The following is an 18,470-nucleotide window of genomic DNA, read 5'->3' on the forward strand; positions in this document are numbered from 1 at the left end:
GAAAACCGATCCCTATTTGATGGCTATAACCCGCAAGACATCTTAGTAGTTACCACCACGTATTGTTCATCGTGAAATAAGCGTCATTACAATAAAGTCTTTCTAACAGCAGATGTTTATTTCGTGCAGGCTCAGAAGCCTGCAGCTGTCAGGGAATGATAATTCTGTGCCGACCGCCTGAATGTGGCATGTTCGAACAGTAACGAAAGCGTCAGGGAATCTGTTCTAGATACATGACCTGTAAATGAATACTTTTAATTTATATCTTCATAATGAAAGCATAAACGTAGAGAACACTGCCCTTTTATCTACTGATGACGATACACTGCATAAAGCGCCTATAATCAGTCATGAATTGAGATTTCTCATTGAGACTATTTCTTCACGATGTCCAATATACACTCCCTTGATTGTGCTCTGCAATTGTTATCGCCACCTTTTATTTTCTAATAACAAGGCACTAAATACGACCGCTTGTGTACACAAGCTTGCATGGCCTGCAAGGACGGGAATGACTGCCATGCTGGAGTGGTCGGCAGTGTATTGTCATTGATGCGCTTGCAGGCATAAAAATGGAACTTAATGCTCCTTTGTTATCGTTTTATGGCAGCTAAAGGACCTTGTTACAAAAGACGCAAATCATATTTATGAATAACCAATTTCTTTGCGAATTATTCGGCGATAATAGAGGCCTGTTTGCTAAACCGAAATCACTACATTAACGAAAAAAAAAATGTGATGGGCCCAGCTATGCAGGGGCAATCATCAGAATAGAGATATAGGGACAAGAACGGTGTATCGCTTCTAAGCTACAGGGCCATGACCGTACTTCACCGTTCACGAAGCGCAGTACTGCTTTTCTTCTATCAGTTCTGTCTCTGTTTCAATTTCTACCTTTATTCCAATGCAGTCACTTTTAACCAGAGTATGTTATCATTTTATAAGTGCTTTCCTTTGTTCCCGCCGTTAGCCACAAGGCAACAATAGTTCACTGACAACACTTGATGAGCCAAAACACGAGCACCGTGATTTATTGAGCACGCGTTTACATAAAAAGTGCAACCGCAGTTCATAACACTGGAGAGCTTCTGTTCCACGACGAGGGCACACGACGGAGCAGCACGCCGAGGAGGAGGAGGGGATGACGAGGTGACACGGGACAACGCGAGGGCAGACACCCGTGGCTGGCACATGGGCAACACATGGTCCGCACGAGTCGATGAGGAGGCTAAACGATCTGAACTAGGAACGGAAGAGAAAGATGCCACGCGAGATCCCGCTTAAGAGGGGAAGCGCACTCCCAGGAGGCGAGACCGTACACCAGCGGCTGCAGTGACCAGCTTCCGTTGCGAGGCACGCAAGGCTTGTCACAGGTGCCGTGGCTTGCCTTGAAGCACCATTTTATGGGGCGTTTACTTTAATCCTAAAGCAGAGGTTCCGACGTACAATAGTTTACACAGTGCTGACGAAGACAAACGGAGACGAAACGGACACCTGCCACATGAGACGTCTACACGAGGACAACAACCTAAACCACAAAAGACAGAAACGACGAAGGGACGGGACGTTGCGGGAGGGGACAGTCAGAGAAGCAGGAAGAAAAATTTACAGCACCTGCAGGCAATCGAGTTCCGAGTGCTTAACAGGAGCCGGATTATCCGCAACCCAACACGGAGTCACACAACATGAAGCGCGGGTGATCAGCGACGTAGCTGGCTCAAGCAGATCTAGCCCCTGACGCGGTTGGGCTCGTTCTGGATGGCGGCCTCGGGTCCAGGAAGGGCGCTCGACTGGATGACAACATCGGCGGGGTTCTTGGACTCGGTTCCCTGCTCGTTGGTGACGATCTCAGCGCGGTAGCCGTTCTCGTCAGCCGTGTAGGTGACGGTACGGGTGCGGCCGTCAGCCAGCGAAAGCGTGTAGCGGCCCTGGACGCGGCCGGAGCCGTCCCCGCTCTCCTCGTGCGTGTGCGTGCCTTCGGCGTCCTGGTTGGCGTAGTTGAAGGAATACGGGATCGGAGGGTAGTTCTCCACTGGAGCGAGGCCCCGCTGAGCGGCCTGCATTGAAACGCGTCAAGTTTGATGGACCGTTCTGACCCAGAATTTTGACTCATCGCTTCTAGAACTTCGCGGTGAGAAAATGTTTTTGTATCATATCCATTGCATCAGATTTGAACTTCAGAGGCATGAATCAAGTAAATGCAATCTGGGATGAGCATGACATTCATGTAATGGTTGTGGTCTCAATTAATAGCATATTTTTAAGAACCTTGGTAAACGTGCGCCCTTTCCGCCGGTCTTTGTTTATGTTAAAGCGTCCCTGTTTGCGTGACCTCCTACTGGTTTCCTTTTTGCTGTTGCCGGCTGTATAACCTGGAGGGACGTCTGTCCCTGTCCTGAGTAAGGCAAGGACCGGTTCAGCATGTATTGCACACTCACGTTCTGTACGCTACAGTGCTTATGCATGTATTGCTTAAGACACGGCCTGCTTCCGTAGCATACTATTTGCCTTCAAAATGCGTTTCATTTTGATTGCTTTTTCGCCTATTCCGAAATTAAGATCTTGTTATATCTTTTAATCTGTTAAATCCTTGGTGACTGCGCTTTTTTTTCCTGCTCCTTGATCTTCACTAAAATTGTCTTTTTCGTCGTCTAGTATTTCTTTCGCGATAACGCTTCTGTTGCGAACCAGACTCGTACTGTGGACAAATCCGATAAGCTCTTTAACACGGCTATGAGTTCACATTTAAGCGCCGAAGAAAAATTAGAAACTTGTCGTTATCTTTTAGAAGCTTTTCTTTGTCTTATTGAGATAACTTCTTAGCAACTAATCTACCGCTCAGGGAAGGAGCTCAGAAGGACTGCAGCAGTTTTTTTTTTTTTTAACTAATCTTATTTGTTTTAAGTTTATGCTATGGGCTGTAGCCGGCCGTGTCTTTGTCCTCGCAGCATAGGTCTTGACCGTGATGAAATTTTGTCGTCAAGATTTTGTGAGTGTGCATACATAAAGGCTGCTGTTACGTGCGTGTCCTATTGAACAAGAGAAAATAAACTTACGGCGACGCAGATGCATGCCAGGAGGATGACGAGCTGAAAAAGAGCATACATAAAAATTACCAAATAATCTAATTATGTCGGCGTGGCCATAACATTCACCGAGGTCTTTAATAAACAATGGCGCAGTTAAAATGAACCGCGTAGAAAATAACCAAGACTTTTTAATGGGCTAGTTGGTATGTCCAAATTTACGAGGTTACTGCGCTAACAAAATATACGTTGTTGCTAGTCTGCTTTGATCGTGTGACAGCGTTTCCTTATGCTTGTCTTTCCTATGTTATAACAATGTATGTTTTCAGACCAGTAGCTGCCAAAATAACGTGTAAAATATAAGCATTTAAACAAGGACAACTGAGGATTTTCGGCCGAACAACGCGCAGTCGACAAGACCCAGTAAATTGCAGATTACACGGCTACCAACTGCGCCAAGCTGCCTCATAAATGGCGGTGATAGGGCCTAGGAAATAAACCATATGGCGTGGAAAATGAACATGTTATTTATAAACCATCAACATATTGACAATTTAGATTTTTTTTTTTCTGAAGCGTTGTTTACCTCTCTGCGGACGTACGTATAAGGCGCAAACGGTTTTTCACAACGTGTGACATAAAATATAAGAGAGCTGTAGACATTAGATAGAGGCGACGTATGCGAGCAGTGATCTAAATTGAGTGAACTGATTATATGAGTTCGTTTGACCAACAATTCATTGCAGCAGTTATGTGGTGCGTTGGTACGGCAGCCGACAAATTGGAGAAATCCATCATCAGTGACTCGAGAGATGGCATAATTGGAGAAATCCATCATCAGTGACTCGAGAGATGACATTAATTAAGAGACCAGGTGCTGAAATGACCATTTACTGCACATGGGTATGCCCCTGCAGTTAACAAGCGGAAAAGGAGAATTGGCGCCGGGGAGGAGGGAGATGGAACACAATAGAACAAAAGGAAAGCGTGGGGCAGGAGACACGGCGTACGAAATCCATGGTCCGTGGCTTCGCTCCTCGTGCGCTTACCTTGTGCATGGTTAGGCTGCTGCGGTGGAAGTCCGGCACTTTGGGGGCAACGCTACTGGGAGGCGAGTGGCGGATGAGTCTCCAGCGTGGCTCATCTCCGTTCTTATAGGGCTTCAGCCGGCCAGCGGCGCGCTCTTTCCACCGCCAATCAGCTTCCGCTGTCCTACATCGCGCCGCACACTTCGTCGCCGGCCTTAGCAGCGCTGCACAGACGTACGTCGCGCTCACACAGAGCGCCGCTAACCTTAGCCACCCTCACCCCCTCTAACCCCCCGCTGCTGCCGCCGCCTTCACTTGAGCTTTCTGCGCGGAAAAGCCCTTTCTCCGATGCTGCGTAGCCTCCTTTCATCGGTGAGCGAAACGACACGCACCAACAACCATCCGCTACGGGTACTATGCGGCCGAGGCAGCCGCCAAACGGCGGCTGGGGAGACGTATACTGCTGGCGAGTAGCCGACAAGGTTGGCCGAGGGACGCTCCATCATTGACCAACTCCCCCCCCCCCCCCCCCCCCCTCCTGTCTCAGCCGCTTGCTTCCAGTACCTCTCAGTGTTTCTCATTTTCTTATATTCAGTGATCACCCAGCGCTTACCTGCTCTGAGCCGCTTCACGGGATTGTGGACGCCAGACGAGGAGGGCTAGCGGGGGGAATGCGTGCGGATGTCAGTGTTATCGATAGCGATGTCGTCTCTGGTGCATGCCTTGGGGCAGGCGACTTGTTATGCGAGAGCACGGTCAAGGATGTAACCTGGGGGCAAAGGTTGTGTTACTTATACCGTTTGCAAGCTCTACATTTTGCGTAACCTGGCACGAATATTATTCTTTTTTTAATGATAATTAATGTTTTAAGCCGTGGTACAACACTTTCGATCATGCTTTTCTATCACCCAGGGATACGCTTGCCAGTTGGCCACGGACGGCTGAATTTAGTTTGCTAAACAAACATAGTTGGAATGCTAAAGAAGTTGTCGCACTGTTTCGCGCTTTCTTAGAGCGATCTGTTAAAACCTACGCGTAAAAAGCTACCACTGCTGCAATGCATGCTATTATTGAGACGAAAAAATGCACCTATATCAACTAGTGATTGTTTTTTATCACATCATGACTGTCATTGTCACCGGTAAGGCCGTACCACACTGTTTTCTATGATGCGATACCTTTACATGACGGACAGGGTTTTAAACCCAACACTTTCCTCAGATAGAGCACGCATATGCACTCACTTTAAGCTTCAGGCATCTCAAGTGTGGAGCAGAAACTAATTTCGTGCTTGACGCAAGCCGCTTTTACATTTTGATGTGGGACATAGGAACGAAATGAAGGCACCAAGAAACTATAGTAAACATTGCAGAAAATTGGGATAACTGTGGGAGATCTTGTGGGGACGGACGTACATGAAAGGTGAGCTGTACGCATTTGGTGAAGGTGCTTACACCCACCCAGACTGCTGAGTAATAATGGGAAATTGATTGAGGCATTGATTTCTCCTTTTAAGCTGGTGACGCACATTGAACATGTGCGTGCGGGATTCGTACGCCCGTGACGAAGGCGTGAACTTTTAATGTGAGCCAAGAATTAAAAATAGGGCAATTGTGTGTGTGTGTTGGGGGGGGAGGGACAGGTTTGAAGACAGGAACATAAAATAGGGTTCTGACTCGTCGGCTTAAGCAAACCACAATGTTAATAATTCCTAACTTATCTAACTAATTAATAATGAGTACCTATTTAAAGGCTTGAAGTGCACAAAATATTTCCATTATAATGTTGCAGAGCGAGACAGCATGAACCCTGCAACATGCGCAAATGATCAATCTTATAATAGCAACTGTGACAGTACGAATTTCGCCGTCGCATATCAAAGGCCATTGCGGACACGTCACTGTACATGGGGTGTTGAACGAATAGTCGATATCCAGCCTTGAGCATTTCCCATTTGACACGCACGCGGTAAATTCCATAAAATCATTGGAGACTGTTTGAATGAAAAAGCACTGCAGAGCTCATACAACACTTTCTAATGAAAATTTAGTATTTTTTAACGATTATTCACAAACGTTTCCATTGAAATTACCCCAGAGTGTCTTAGTTTAAACTAAATGCTGACTTATAACGGAGGATTTATTACGCCTCTAAAGTCATGCTTTTGACATTTTTCGAGGTTGTTCGAGTATCTTGAAGGGTACACGCTATATATTTTAGTTATTGTGCTGAATACTTCCCTCTGAAGGCATGCTTGAAAACCTAAGCATATATTTTCTTCATTATTACAGATCGAGATGCTGTTATGTTTTAAGCCAACTCAGAAGTTATGATAAGTCCCGAACGTAGTTTTAACGCGAAAGCGATGAGAATCTCGTGTTGCAGAAAAGCCGGTGTCGGCGTTATGTTTGTAACGCGAAAATCACAAGAAATTAAAGAAACACTAAAGGTTTTGCCGAAACCGGCGGAGTTAGCATGGTTCCTTCGCAGTGCAAGTCGAGCACGCAACCACTCCGCCACAGAACGGCGTTGCTTGTCTCCAAATAAAGGTGGACCTAATGTATGCATTGCCTTATGACTGGCAGCTAATGTTTAGGTGCGTTATTAGAAAGGATAATTACGGAAGTAATGGCTAAGTGAGTAGCAAAAAAAAAAATAAACATTTTCGCTTTGCTTGCCTGCGATGCCGCGCTCACTGTAAAATTGCATTCGATCGTATGGAGCTGCCGCAACAAATGGCGCGAGCAGCCGCCCGATTCTAGAGTCACTCGATAATTTTCAGAGTATCGCGAAGGTCCCATCGCCTGCTGGCAACCATGACCGGCGTGGCCATGAAAGCGCCAGAAGGAGGCCGGCCGAAGGGCACTCGGGCTGCCCAAACACGTCCCTGTCGAAGTCATTCAGGGCGATATGGGTTGGTCTTCATTCACAGCCAGGGAAGCAGTGCTTGCTTCTTAAATATCTTTATTGACGCAATCAAAATTATTATCAATAATTATTATCACTCATCGCTAAGCGTTGTTACTCATTTCAAGTCAGTTGTGGTCATTCAAGTCATCGTTTGACGTATTGGTCGTTTCGTAGTAATGATGAGTAATTCCTAGTCACTGTAGTCATTACCACTCATAGTTAAGCATTTTTACTAATTTCCAATCAGCTGCGGTCATTACAAGTCATCGTTTGTCATATTGGTCGTTTCGTAGTTTGTTAGCAGTTATGAGTCATGCCTAGTCATTGTAGTCATTACCATTCACAGCTAAGCATTTTACTCGTTTTCAATCAGCTGCAACCTTTTCAAGTCGTCGTTTTACATATTTCGTAGTCATCATGAGTTATTCCTAGTCACTACAGTGATTACCACTCATAGTTAAGCATTTTACTAATTTCAAATCGTTGCGGTCATTACAAGTCATCGTTTGCCATATTGGTCGTTTCGTAATTTGTAGTCATTATGAGTGATGCCTATTCATTTCCAATCAGTTCCGATGATTTCAAGTTGTCGTTTGACATAATTGTTGTTTCGTAGTCATGATGAGTCATACCTACTCATTGTAGTCATTGCCATTCATAGCTAAGCATTTTACTCATTACCAATCAGCTGTGGTCATTACAAGTCATCGTTTGACATATTGGTCGTTTAGTAGTCATTAGCAGTCATGATGAGCCATGCTTAGTCATTGTAGTCCTTAACACTGATCGCTAAGCATTTTTACTCCTTTCCAATCAGTTCCGCTCATTACGAGTTGTAGTTTGACATACTGGTCATTACAAGTCATCATTAATCATTATTACTCATTAACATATCGATGTCTATTTGTAACTTTTACTCATTACCTATTACCATCAATCGTTTTCATTCTTAATCTCCCTCCTCACACCTCTGCTATTTGCGAGCGACACATCAGCGCACAGAGGCGACGCACACATTTTCGCTAATGAGCTAGCCTATAAATGTTTTCGCTTTAAAAACCCCCGGATTCATGCAGGTTACTGCAGCCGAACGCGCTGTAGCCCAGCATTCTGCAGCTAAGTATACTTCTTACAAAAAAAAAAAAAAATCAAGCAGCAAACCCGAGACGCGAAATACAGCAATCTCCGCACAACCCCAGATGCGAAATGCAGCAATCCCCACACACGCACTGCGGTGAAAGGCGTTCATGCTGTGACGGTTCGGAAGCTTGATGGCGAAAGCAGACCGCGGCGCACCACGTGACCCATGCTGACCAATCGGTAGCGCAGCGGCGCGGGGAGAAGAATCGCGGTACTCTGAAAATTGTCGAGTGATTCTACCCGATTCAAAGCCTGGATGGATGTATACATCCATAAATAGTCTTCAAAGCATTGGGGTTTTAACGCTATTGCGCTGAACTCTTATTGACATAGCTTAAACATCTTCCGTTTTTTTATCAGCATTTATGCAATATAGTGTGGAGATGCTACGGTCACGTTCTTGAATCGTGCTGTAAACATACACGAAATAATTGACATGTAAAGAAAGCATGAGAAAATCTAAAAAAGAAAACACTGCAATCTTTTTTATGTTTACGCTGATACCAGCGGCTATTGGCTTCTTTCATAAGTACATCTCAACAAGTCCCTCGTTTCCCAAACCTACTCTGCTCAATAAGCGCCGATTAAAAAATATTCGAAACCACACTCGTTCAAATAGATTCCATCAACACTCTCCAAAGTGAAAGTAGTTAAACTAAATGTAGAAGATATAGTAAAAAGCTATACACCTATAAGCACACACCCCTTGCCTAGGCCTTATGTAACGCCTCCTCACGTCATGGAAGATTAACTGGTAAATGTTATTAAGGCGAGTTGGCATATTTATTTAGCTTTCGAAAGGAATACTTGCGCCATGCGTGCGTTCTATGGCAGTAAGTAAAACAAAATTGTGTGAGTGGTTGCAGTAATATGTATGGGTTAAACTTGTGCTTCGGAGTATAGTTTCACTTTAGAGGGTCTTTATTAATTATATTAAGTTAATCTTGCGTAAATAGTGCTATCGTAAGGCGTTATTAAGGTGATTTTCCTTAATTGTTTCATGCGAATAAAAGCCACTGGAGGAAAATTTATTGCAGCCGATGTCCAGCGTAGATTTTCTTTACATTGTGCAGAAAATTATTTTGAGTAAATTAGGAATTATATTTTTGATATTTTAATGACTGAATTTAATAGGTTCCGAGTAATGAAGCGCGAATCGCATCCTTCAAGAAACGGGGTACTGAAAAAAAAAATAATAATAAACGTTCACCTTTCGAGACATACTATGTGTTATTTATTTATAGCCTCCCTTGATGCACCTGTTAATTTATTTCTTTAACCATATTTGTTTTAAAAATTGCTTAGTTAAATTTAAAACAAGGGGTAAATTGGTATAAATTTCGCGTAGTTCCACACGACTTAAAATCCCAACAGAACGGCTGTTCACTTCTGCAGTGTGCAAGTAGATTTTTTTTTCTATTTACATAATTTCTTACAGCATTGGAATGAATGCATTCCACACGTGCTCCATCTGTTCCCAAAAACACACATACCCAATAAAGGGGGGCGCAAAATATCGCACTGTCTGATTCACAAATACTGCTGCTAGCTGAATTTATCGTCGACGAATGAGTTAACTAAATTCAATTCTCAAAATACTAATCGGACGCGTATTTCGGATGTTTTAGAAGTATTTCAACCTCACGAAAGTCGGGTCACACTCGCCATAAAGCAGCGAATATCGATGTAATACGTGATGCGGATAGGTATTTGCCGTGAAGGCCGTGTGGGCATTGCAGGAAGCAATGGGTAATAAAAATGCAATAAAACGGCATGAAAACATGTCATATAGAGGGATGCATGAGCTATGTTTCACGAAAGCACGATTGAGCAAAAAGATCAGTTTGTTCGATATTGTTCTAACTTGTGCTGTGATGTCTACAGCTTGGCGAGTAATGTTACCTGCAATGAAACTTCCAATACGATGTTTCCCTTAATAATGATCCATTATATCATTATTTACATGGAATAGAGTCGAGAAGTCAATGTATATATAAGCAAGAATTTTTCTCATGTTATATGAACTTCTACAATATATCTAACATGTCGATGATCGCAAGTCGGCTTAATGTGGTGTGAGATTTTAGAAGTAACACTGATAAAATAATCTACACCACCGACGTAATAACAGCTAAGGTAATTAAATCCGGCTCAAATTACGGGAAAGGCTGTAACGACAGTAATGATTTCCCAAGTCTAGGCTGAGAAAAAATCGCTAATCAATAAAAATAACAAATACTGAAATTCCTTCTAAACACGCTTTTGTCGCTTTCGATTATTTCTGTTTCTGAACCTTCTGTGCATTACTTGTCCAGAGGTTATTTACCTTGTTTTGATTGCACCATTGATACGTGATATATTATTCTTAGTGCTTGAAAAGTTTACCACTGCATTTCATGCTCCTTTCATTCCGAATTAGCCTTTGCTTAGGAGCTCACTAGTGATAGTGGTCCTCTTTTGGTATCTGTTCCTTTAGGTCATTTGTCGAAACGTCTCTTTCCTTACTACTTAACTTTTAGAGCGTTCACAAAGCTGACATTGCCGATACTACGACTGACACTGGTACGACAGCTACTCATACGTTATAATAACAACACTTTGAAATGTAAATAATGTGCAAACATGTAAGGCACTTGTGATCACGAGTAAGTCAGTTTCTTTCGTAGTTTCATTCAAGCTACGCCTATCGCGAGGCTACCCGACAGACGCATTCCTCTTTCTTGTTTTTTGGCACAGCCAATACAATGCGTCGATCTTGCGCAGCACACCCTGGCATGGGTGGGTGTCGTTTCCTCCGCAGGTCTTCTCGCGCATTTTATCACTTCGTGCGTGGGCGGTAGACGTTTCTCGTTCCTTACCTGCATTCATTTATGCAAATCCTCGTGCAAGTGTGAGCGTCTGAAAGAATGCAGTTGTTGAGTCACTGCGGTTTGGTCTGGAAGAATTGTCCTTGCACCTATGTCTGCCTTCTTTTTAGTGTATACCTACCTCAGTTATGCACTTGTCATGCACTTGCACCAGAAAGATTGCGAAGAACATACAGGGTGGTTCACAGTTAACCGGAACGGCGCGCAGCTCTGACACCTTGACAGCGCGCCCTCTGTGCGATGCGCGCACAACTAGCGCTACGTGGTCCGCGAAGCAATCGCTTTACTGATCTCGTTAAGTTCGGTGGAGTGTGTACAAAAGAGAAATGAAAGCTTATTGCTCAATGTACTAACTTGGCCAAGAGGGATGGAATAGCAGACAGTTTCGGGTGAACGGAGTTTAGTAGTTCTCTGGCGCACTTCCATTTTACTAAGATAATAAGTTATTACATGCGGCCTGGATTAGTGAACGCGTGAACTTGTGCTGAAATGAGAGCGGCGAATTGAGTTATGACCTAAATTACCAATTTAATAGCTGCAGTCGGAAAAACATCGAGCGTTGGTCAAATGTTCCAAGGGCACATGACACCTCCTGAGCTGAAAATCATTGTGGGGTAGAAGTACCTCCGAAAACCTTGATTCCTTAAGTAGAATTTTAAATTACAGCATACATCGAAGAACCTGTGGGACCTTGGACATTTGGTCAATCCTCCTTCCTCTCAGTGCACGTCAGAATTGAACACTCGGACAATACCTTTTATTGAAGGTTATAATTTCAAATAGCTCTCTCATAAGTGCCTGGTGTTTTTACCCAAAACGTTTTAACACAGTATATCGGGAGCATTGCATTAATGCCATCAGAGCAAGTTTCATGGGCTATATGCTTCCTCAAAAAAGCTTTGAAAGCGTCTCATTTGAAAACTAAAAAGCTTGGCGCTTCAGTCTCGACAGCGGTGTCAAAAAAAAAAAAAAAAACTGCACAGAGTGTCCAGATCCTAGCCCTAATTCAGCTAACTTTAACGGCTGGCTCTGATACGCAACTATCAAGTCACTTTAAGGCAGTGTTGCAGCAAGGAATACTGATCATTCGTGCTATTGTTCTATTTCTTCATGCTGCGTATTATTAACAGACACCTGCTGTGTCATGTCAGTGCACGTTAGAGGAGCTCCGGTAGTCGGATTTGAGCAGGAGCTTTCCACAACAACGTCTATAATAGCCTATGAGTTGCACTGATGCGTGGAACTGCGTACCATAAGCCACTTCATGTGATTACATGCAGGTTTTGAGATATATTGCTTGAACGGGCGATTCTGTTGAAGAAGGAGGTAAATGTGAAGAGGGACACCTATGCGATCCAGTGAGGTCCGGGTCTACAGATGGGGCTAGTTTGCCAGGTGCTATGTGAATTACTAAAATTTATGCTGATATATACTTCGCTAACTGCGTGCATTCCTTCTTTTATGCTTATTTATTCCGCGTTTTGGTTCTCTGACACTCATTCAGTCAGTTCATGCACTGCATACGCTGGGAGAATGGACGTATTACTTTGATATTCCGACGGAATGTACATCAACCCATTGTACATCGACTTGTACCGTCGATGTACAGTACGCGTACCGTCAGGTGTTTCAGTCTGTCTCGGAAGCAGTTGGCCCTGATAGACGAAACTTTGAAACATATGTGTGGTCCGCGCTTGAAAGGAAACTAACGATCCTTATTTTATAGAAAGCAAGTGAAGTGAAGAATCGAACATGAGTACCACTCTTTATTGTGCGCACATTTACACATAAAAGACAACCCAATTCACGACATGGAACAAATATTTGTTTTTCTACAGCAGGGACAAACAGAGGAACGGGACGGCCGTGCTAGAGGCAATGACGGGGTGAAACTAGACGTGAAGACGACGAAACATTCATGAACTACACAGATGCGGCAACGGTGGCGGCGCGTGGAGGTTGATATCGCGCAGCTTGGCACGTGCGGTATGGGGACGCATAGGCGGCCAGGACAAGGTGAACACAGGAGGACAAGGGAAAAGTGACAGCTACTGCTCGAGATCTCCGCTCTAAAGAGTTAACGCGCACTGCCTTGGTGCAATTCCGCGAAGACCAGCGACCGCAGAGACGCGCTTCCCGTGGCAAGGCAAGCGAGACACCGCAGTGGACAACCCGAGAGTTTTAAGACAGGGCAAGACACCTTAAACCCAAACGCCAGCAATCGCGCCGGTTGGCTTACGGAGTAGGAAGCGACGCGGACAAAGGACAAGGAACCCCTACCCACCAACGAGGCTATGAACACAGAGACCAGAGGAAGAGCGTCGCGAGCACGAAGGGGACGGGACAGTTTGTGGGTGGAAAGAGAGAGGAGAGGGGCTGAGGCGGAGGAGGAAGAAAAATTTACAACGCCAGCGAAAGGCGCTCGGAATGCGCTCTCGCTGGCGCAGGTCTTTTTCCGTAACCGTACACGGAATCACACACAGGAAGCGGAGGTGTGTTGCAGCGTGGTGTGTCCGAGGAAAAGCCTGTTTTACAGGGACTTCTCAGCCCCTGAAGCCGCCGGGAGCGGGAGCGGGCCCACGAGCGCGGTTGGGCTCGTTCTGGATGGCGGCCTCGGGTCCGGGCACGGCGCTCGACTGGATGACGACATCGGCGGGGTTCTTGGACTCGGTGCCCTGTTCGTTGGTGACGATCTCGGCGCGGTAGCCGTTCTCGTCGGCCGTGTAGGTGACGGTACGGGTGCGGCCGTCGGCCAGCGTCATGGTGTAACGGCCCTGGACGCGTCCGTTCGAGTCGCCGCTCTCTTCTCGCGTGTGGGAGCCCTCGGGGTCCTGGCTGGCGTAGTTGAAGGAATACGGGATCGGAGGGCCGAAGTTCTCGGCCGGTGGAGCGAATCCTCCTCCCCGCTGTGCGGCCTACGCGTTTCGGATAGGGAAGGAGAAAAAAAAAAAGAAGTCAGTTAGGTTACTAAAAAAAGATGTGAAAACAAGTATTTTTTTAAAGATTCCCAGAACTCTGTGCAGCATCATTCGATCATTGTACCACGAACTCTAAATTTAAGTCCTGTGCGACAAGCTCTTTTTGAAAAAAGTTCTTCAACTCTTCCGTACTCCTTAATCCTAAAACATTGTACATCGCCATCATCATAATCAGCCGGACTGTACCCCCTGCAGGGTGGAGGTACCTCCTACATTTCTTCATTTAACCCGGTCCTGTGCTAGCTGCATCCACTTGACACTAGCAAACTTCCTAACCTCATCCTCCCCTCTAATTCTTTGCCACGCCCTGCTACGCTTTCCTTCGCTTGGAATATATTGCCCTTAGCTACCATCGGTTATTCTCTCCTAGCACTACATGTTCTGCCCATTCACATTAATTCTTTATTTCTACGAGAAAGTCATTAACTTTAGTCATTTCTCTGACCCATTCTGCACGCTTCCTATCTCTTAACATTGCCGGGTGCAACCATAATAATGCAGCTATGGATGTAAAGCGGTGGACATGAAGTACATAACAATAATCGTATATATTACGGAATGTAGACATATTATAGTGAACACTTAGCATGATTATCAAATGCAGAAGAGTTCGCGTTTTCGATATTGATAGTATGCCCAGCCTGTATATTCCTGTACGCTGTATATTTCCATACGTCATCGTTTGATTTCAAAATAAACCTTCAGCTTCAACCCCTATTTCAAACTGTGCAGTTCCAGACTGAGGTCACTGCTGTTTCAAACTTTATGGAATAGAAAAGGAGGCAGTACAACTGAGCCCAGCAACACTAACACTTATTCGCGTTGTATTGCAACCTGAAGTAGTAAGGAAGTGGTAATGACAAATGTACCTGTGGGCTAGCTGCAAAAATGTAAAGTAATTCAGTGTTTGTGTTCAGGGAGTGAAGTTTTGTGCCTTCGCGTGCTTTCGTCATTAGCATTGGGAATATATAACGGGATCATTGTGTTACACCACGAAGAACAGTACTGTGGCGTAGGCGCATTGTTTCGGACGGGACATCGGCAGTGCAATAGTTTATCAAATGAATTTGATCATATAGCACAAGGTTTTGCAGTGTGTTGGTCTTATACAGAAGGTTTTCTCAAGTGATAATTGTGCCAAGTCACTTTAGATAACCTCACATGTTTTTATAGTATTTATGACTGCATCATCGCCCGATGTTTTTAAGATCACTTCATATGAAAACACGTTGCTGAAATTGAGGAAACAGGAGAACTTACGGCAACGCAAATGCAGGCCAGGAGGATAACGAACTGAAAAAAATAAGAAAGGCAAAACTTGATGAGCATATTTGAAATACTTATTAGCATAATTCTGGAAGACACCTACAACTATAATAATGAAGCTTGCTTAACGGATGACTAATTGAAGTATAGATTTTACTTGATCAATTATTGTAATGATGTACGATGACGTGCACCAATAAAAAGGGGATAACACAGGAAACGACTGCACCATCATTTTAATAAACGTGGACTTTTCATTAACTTTACTGAGTCTTGAGCTCTGAGAATTTCTTTTTTCCTTCAAAATTGACTGTACTTAGCGCAATTAGGTGCCACAGAGATGACTTTAACTTTGGCGTGGCGTTCTTGGTCTGTTTTCTGGCTGTCAAATTTCACTAGCATATTTAAGTTTGACTATTCTAGAATAAGAGGCCTTAAATGCGTGCTAGCATCTCCCTACGTATGCAACAGTGAGAACGCGAACTCATTTTCTCTTAGAAAGAGAATTTTCCCACCATGACTAAACTAATATTCCGAAATGCCATTCAGCAGAATAACGATTTCAGTTAAATTAAACATAGAAATGAGAACACAAAATAGCAAACCTCCACCAATAGGTATATACGAACCCTGGAATACAGGCAAATCTTTCAAGCCGAATATGCGCGCACCACGGCGATAACTGCGAACCGCGCCAATGAGCTACTCGTAAGCTGGGATTGAGAAAGCTCCTTTCTATCGTGATCGGCGTTTAAATATGGTGAGAAATAGCTTAAAACATCATATTCTTAGATACATGCACTATAAATAGCTTAAATCAACATATTCTTAGATACATGGACTCTAAATATATGCATAAAAAAGACCAGGTTCGAAATTAAATTACACTTCAAACCTGCCGCAAAGATTATGAAACGTAACACGAACGCTGCCGATGGATAGAATTCGCGGTTAAGGCGATCCATCATCATCGTGTCCATGGATCGTTAAACAGTATCAGCTGGAGGCTGAATGCGAAAAACGTGCTCTGGAAGCCGGAATGCAAGGAGAACGCGAGGAGAACGCGAGGAGTATAGTCTGAGTCGCATTAGGAGAGAGCAAATGAACGGGAGGCCTGCGGCGGCGGATAAACCGCGGAGCTGATTGAAATGGATGAAGAGCGGGGATGGGGAGAGTCACTCAGTCGCGAAGCAGAGCTGCAGGGAAGCCGAGAAGATGAGTGATGCTGATGGCGCAGTGAAGCGACGATGGATGGCGGGCGGACCGTAATCCCAAGTCTGCGGTTTGCGAGGCTCGAACCACGGGCATGAACCAGGGATGAGGGCAGGTGCAAATCCAATGGCGGCTCGTCGTGGGAATATTTTGCTCTCCGACGCACTCACCTTGTGCATGTTTACTGCGCAGGCGAGCGTCGGTGAGGATCAGTTGGGCACTTGGAGGCAAGTGGCGGATGACTCGCAACGTTGCTCATCTCCGTTTTTATAGAGGTACACCTGGGCACCAGCGTGCCTTCCGCCGCCAATCAGGTGCCGCTGTCCTAGATTGCGCAACTCGACGTCATTCCTCAGTCTGCATACGCACTCGCGTACATACAATCGGCGCGGAGGAGACTCCTGTAACCCTAGACCCCAGCCCCCTCCCTCACCCGCGTGCCTAGACTTTCGCCCCGTTCTCATTGAGGAGAAAAAAAATCTCGCCCTCTTCTCTTGCTCTTCGCCTCGGGAAAGGATGCAGAAACAACAACATGCCGAAGCCAGTTTGTCTGGGCAGCCCCAACACCTGACCAGCAACGTGCGCAGTTGGTTATTAGGAGAGTAGAGAGCGCTACAAGGCACCAAGCTGACCAGTCCATGCTTGACCCCCCCTCCTTTCCGCCTCTCTATTTTTTCAGAGATCCCAGCAGAACCTCATGCAAATTTGTGCATGGGATGCTTGGTGTCATGAACGGCCCCCTCACAGGAAGAGGGAAGAGGGGGGAGGGGGGGATGAAAAGGGGAGAGTGTAGTGAAATGTAGATGGAAAGAGTTAAAACCGGAGGGTGCAAGGGAGGGGGAGGGGTGTCGTCCCTCAGGCGCCCCGCTGCTCGCAGCCTGGGGCAGGCAACCCGTTATGGCAGAGTGGGCGGTCATCTTCCGCCGCCAACCGCGCCGCGCGGCCGCACGCAAAAAAAATGAAAACAAGAAGAAAGTTGGCCTCCGCCGCATGACGCCGCCGCCACGAGCGGCTTCTTCCTCGTTTTCGTGGGCGCGCGCCGGAGACGGCAGCTGCACGCGCCAGCGGCCCTGACGCGACGGCCACGGCGTGTGTGTGCGTGCGTGAGTACGCGTGCGACTCGTCGGGGACAGCGGGAAGGGGCAGCGCGTGCTCTGCTCGGTCGCGCACTGCAGGAGATGTCCAGCGCGCGCGGCGATCGCTCGCGTGCAGCGATGACCGGACGCCGCCGAGGGTCGACGAGGGGCCACTTCCTTGCTCGCTCGTTAGATCGAGCGTGCCTCGATTACTACCGCGGTTCCGCATGCTCGCGCATACGAACGGGGCGAACTACACGACCGCCAATCCTAAGAACGTTGTTAACGAGACCGCTGCTAACATCGAAGTATTGCGTCTTCGGCTAACTTTTTCCGAATAGTACACATTTCTATTCTTCGAGAGCAGATTTAAAAAGTACGCCGCGAACGTATACGCACAAGATGTTCCAAGCGCCACATTTTGGTGAGTGCTAAGACCTGTTCACTATTAATGGTGACTATCTTTGTTTCGCAGCTATGCCTGTCTAAATATAAACCGCCAGGTGCAGGATTTCCTTCGTTTATGGGACGAATAAGTGTAATCACCTAAAATCTATGTAAAGGCGCTTCCCTCTGTCTGCTGATAGTTTCGCTGGCCTCTTTTCTACGCATTCGTTTCCGCACAAATGTTATAATGATGGATCAGCGCAAGCGCCTTCCGGTGAAGCTCACGGGGATTATAAAATCACCTGGTGTTTATGCCTTATCCAATATGGGTCGAGAAACCGTATTTAATGAAACGTATGAACTGTGGGAGCTACGGAAAAGCCAGCCATAATCCCGATGACGAGGATCGGAATTTAGAAATTTCGTAAACAAAATAAGCCGCGATTTAGAGATAAATTTCGGTTTGGCAATAGAATCTGTGGCAATTGCCTCTTATAGCTTTACCTCACATTAATGTCTTTGCAACGATGATATGTTTTCAGAGAAGTTGAGGGAAGTCGTGTCAGTTCCGAAATCGTGG

General features: G+C 45.5%; 2 protein-coding genes across 2 annotated transcripts; both read right to left on the reverse strand.

Annotated features, from left to right (window-relative positions):
* Nucleotides 1–1,001: 1,001 nt before the first annotated feature.
* On the reverse strand, nt 1,002–4,215 carry LOC146208531 (cuticle protein 10.9-like). The gene is made up of 3 exons (XM_084587293.1): nt 4,076–4,215; nt 3,057–3,089; nt 1,002–2,057 (listed from the first exon to the last, which is right to left on the reverse strand). Exons 1-3 carry the CDS (start codon nt 4,082–4,084, stop codon nt 1,728–1,730), a joined length of 372 nt encoding a protein of 123 aa, XP_084443419.1. The 5' UTR covers nt 4,085–4,215; the 3' UTR covers nt 1,002–1,727.
* Nucleotides 4,216–12,730: 8,515 nt separating this feature from the next.
* LOC146208532 (cuticle protein 10.9-like) lies at nt 12,731–16,650 on the reverse strand. Its single transcript, XM_084587294.1, has 3 exons — nt 16,598–16,650; nt 15,210–15,242; nt 12,731–13,886 (listed from the first exon to the last, which is right to left on the reverse strand). The coding sequence occupies exons 1-3, from the start codon at nt 16,604–16,606 to the stop codon at nt 13,515–13,517; spliced, it is 414 nt and encodes a 137-aa protein (XP_084443420.1). The 5' UTR covers nt 16,607–16,650; the 3' UTR covers nt 12,731–13,514.
* Nucleotides 16,651–18,470: the final 1,820 nt, after the last annotated feature.

Source organism: Amblyomma maculatum, chromosome 1 (genome assembly GCF_055883805.1).
Source record: "Amblyomma maculatum isolate TAMU_Amacu chromosome 1, ASM5588380v1, whole genome shotgun sequence".
Classification (NCBI taxonomy): Eukaryota; Metazoa; Arthropoda; class Arachnida; order Ixodida; family Ixodidae; genus Amblyomma; species Amblyomma maculatum.

Coding starts and splice junctions, on each gene's coding strand:
- LOC146208532 (XM_084587294.1), bottom strand. Junction 13,887..15,209: donor TGGCCTGCATTTGCGTTGCC/GTAAGTTCTCCT, acceptor CGAAACGCGTAG/GCCGCACAGCGGGGAGGAGG.
- LOC146208531 (XM_084587293.1), bottom strand. Junction 2,058..3,056: donor TGGCATGCATCTGCGTCGCC/GTAAGTTTATTT, acceptor GTTTCAATGCAG/GCCGCTCAGCGGGGCCTCGC.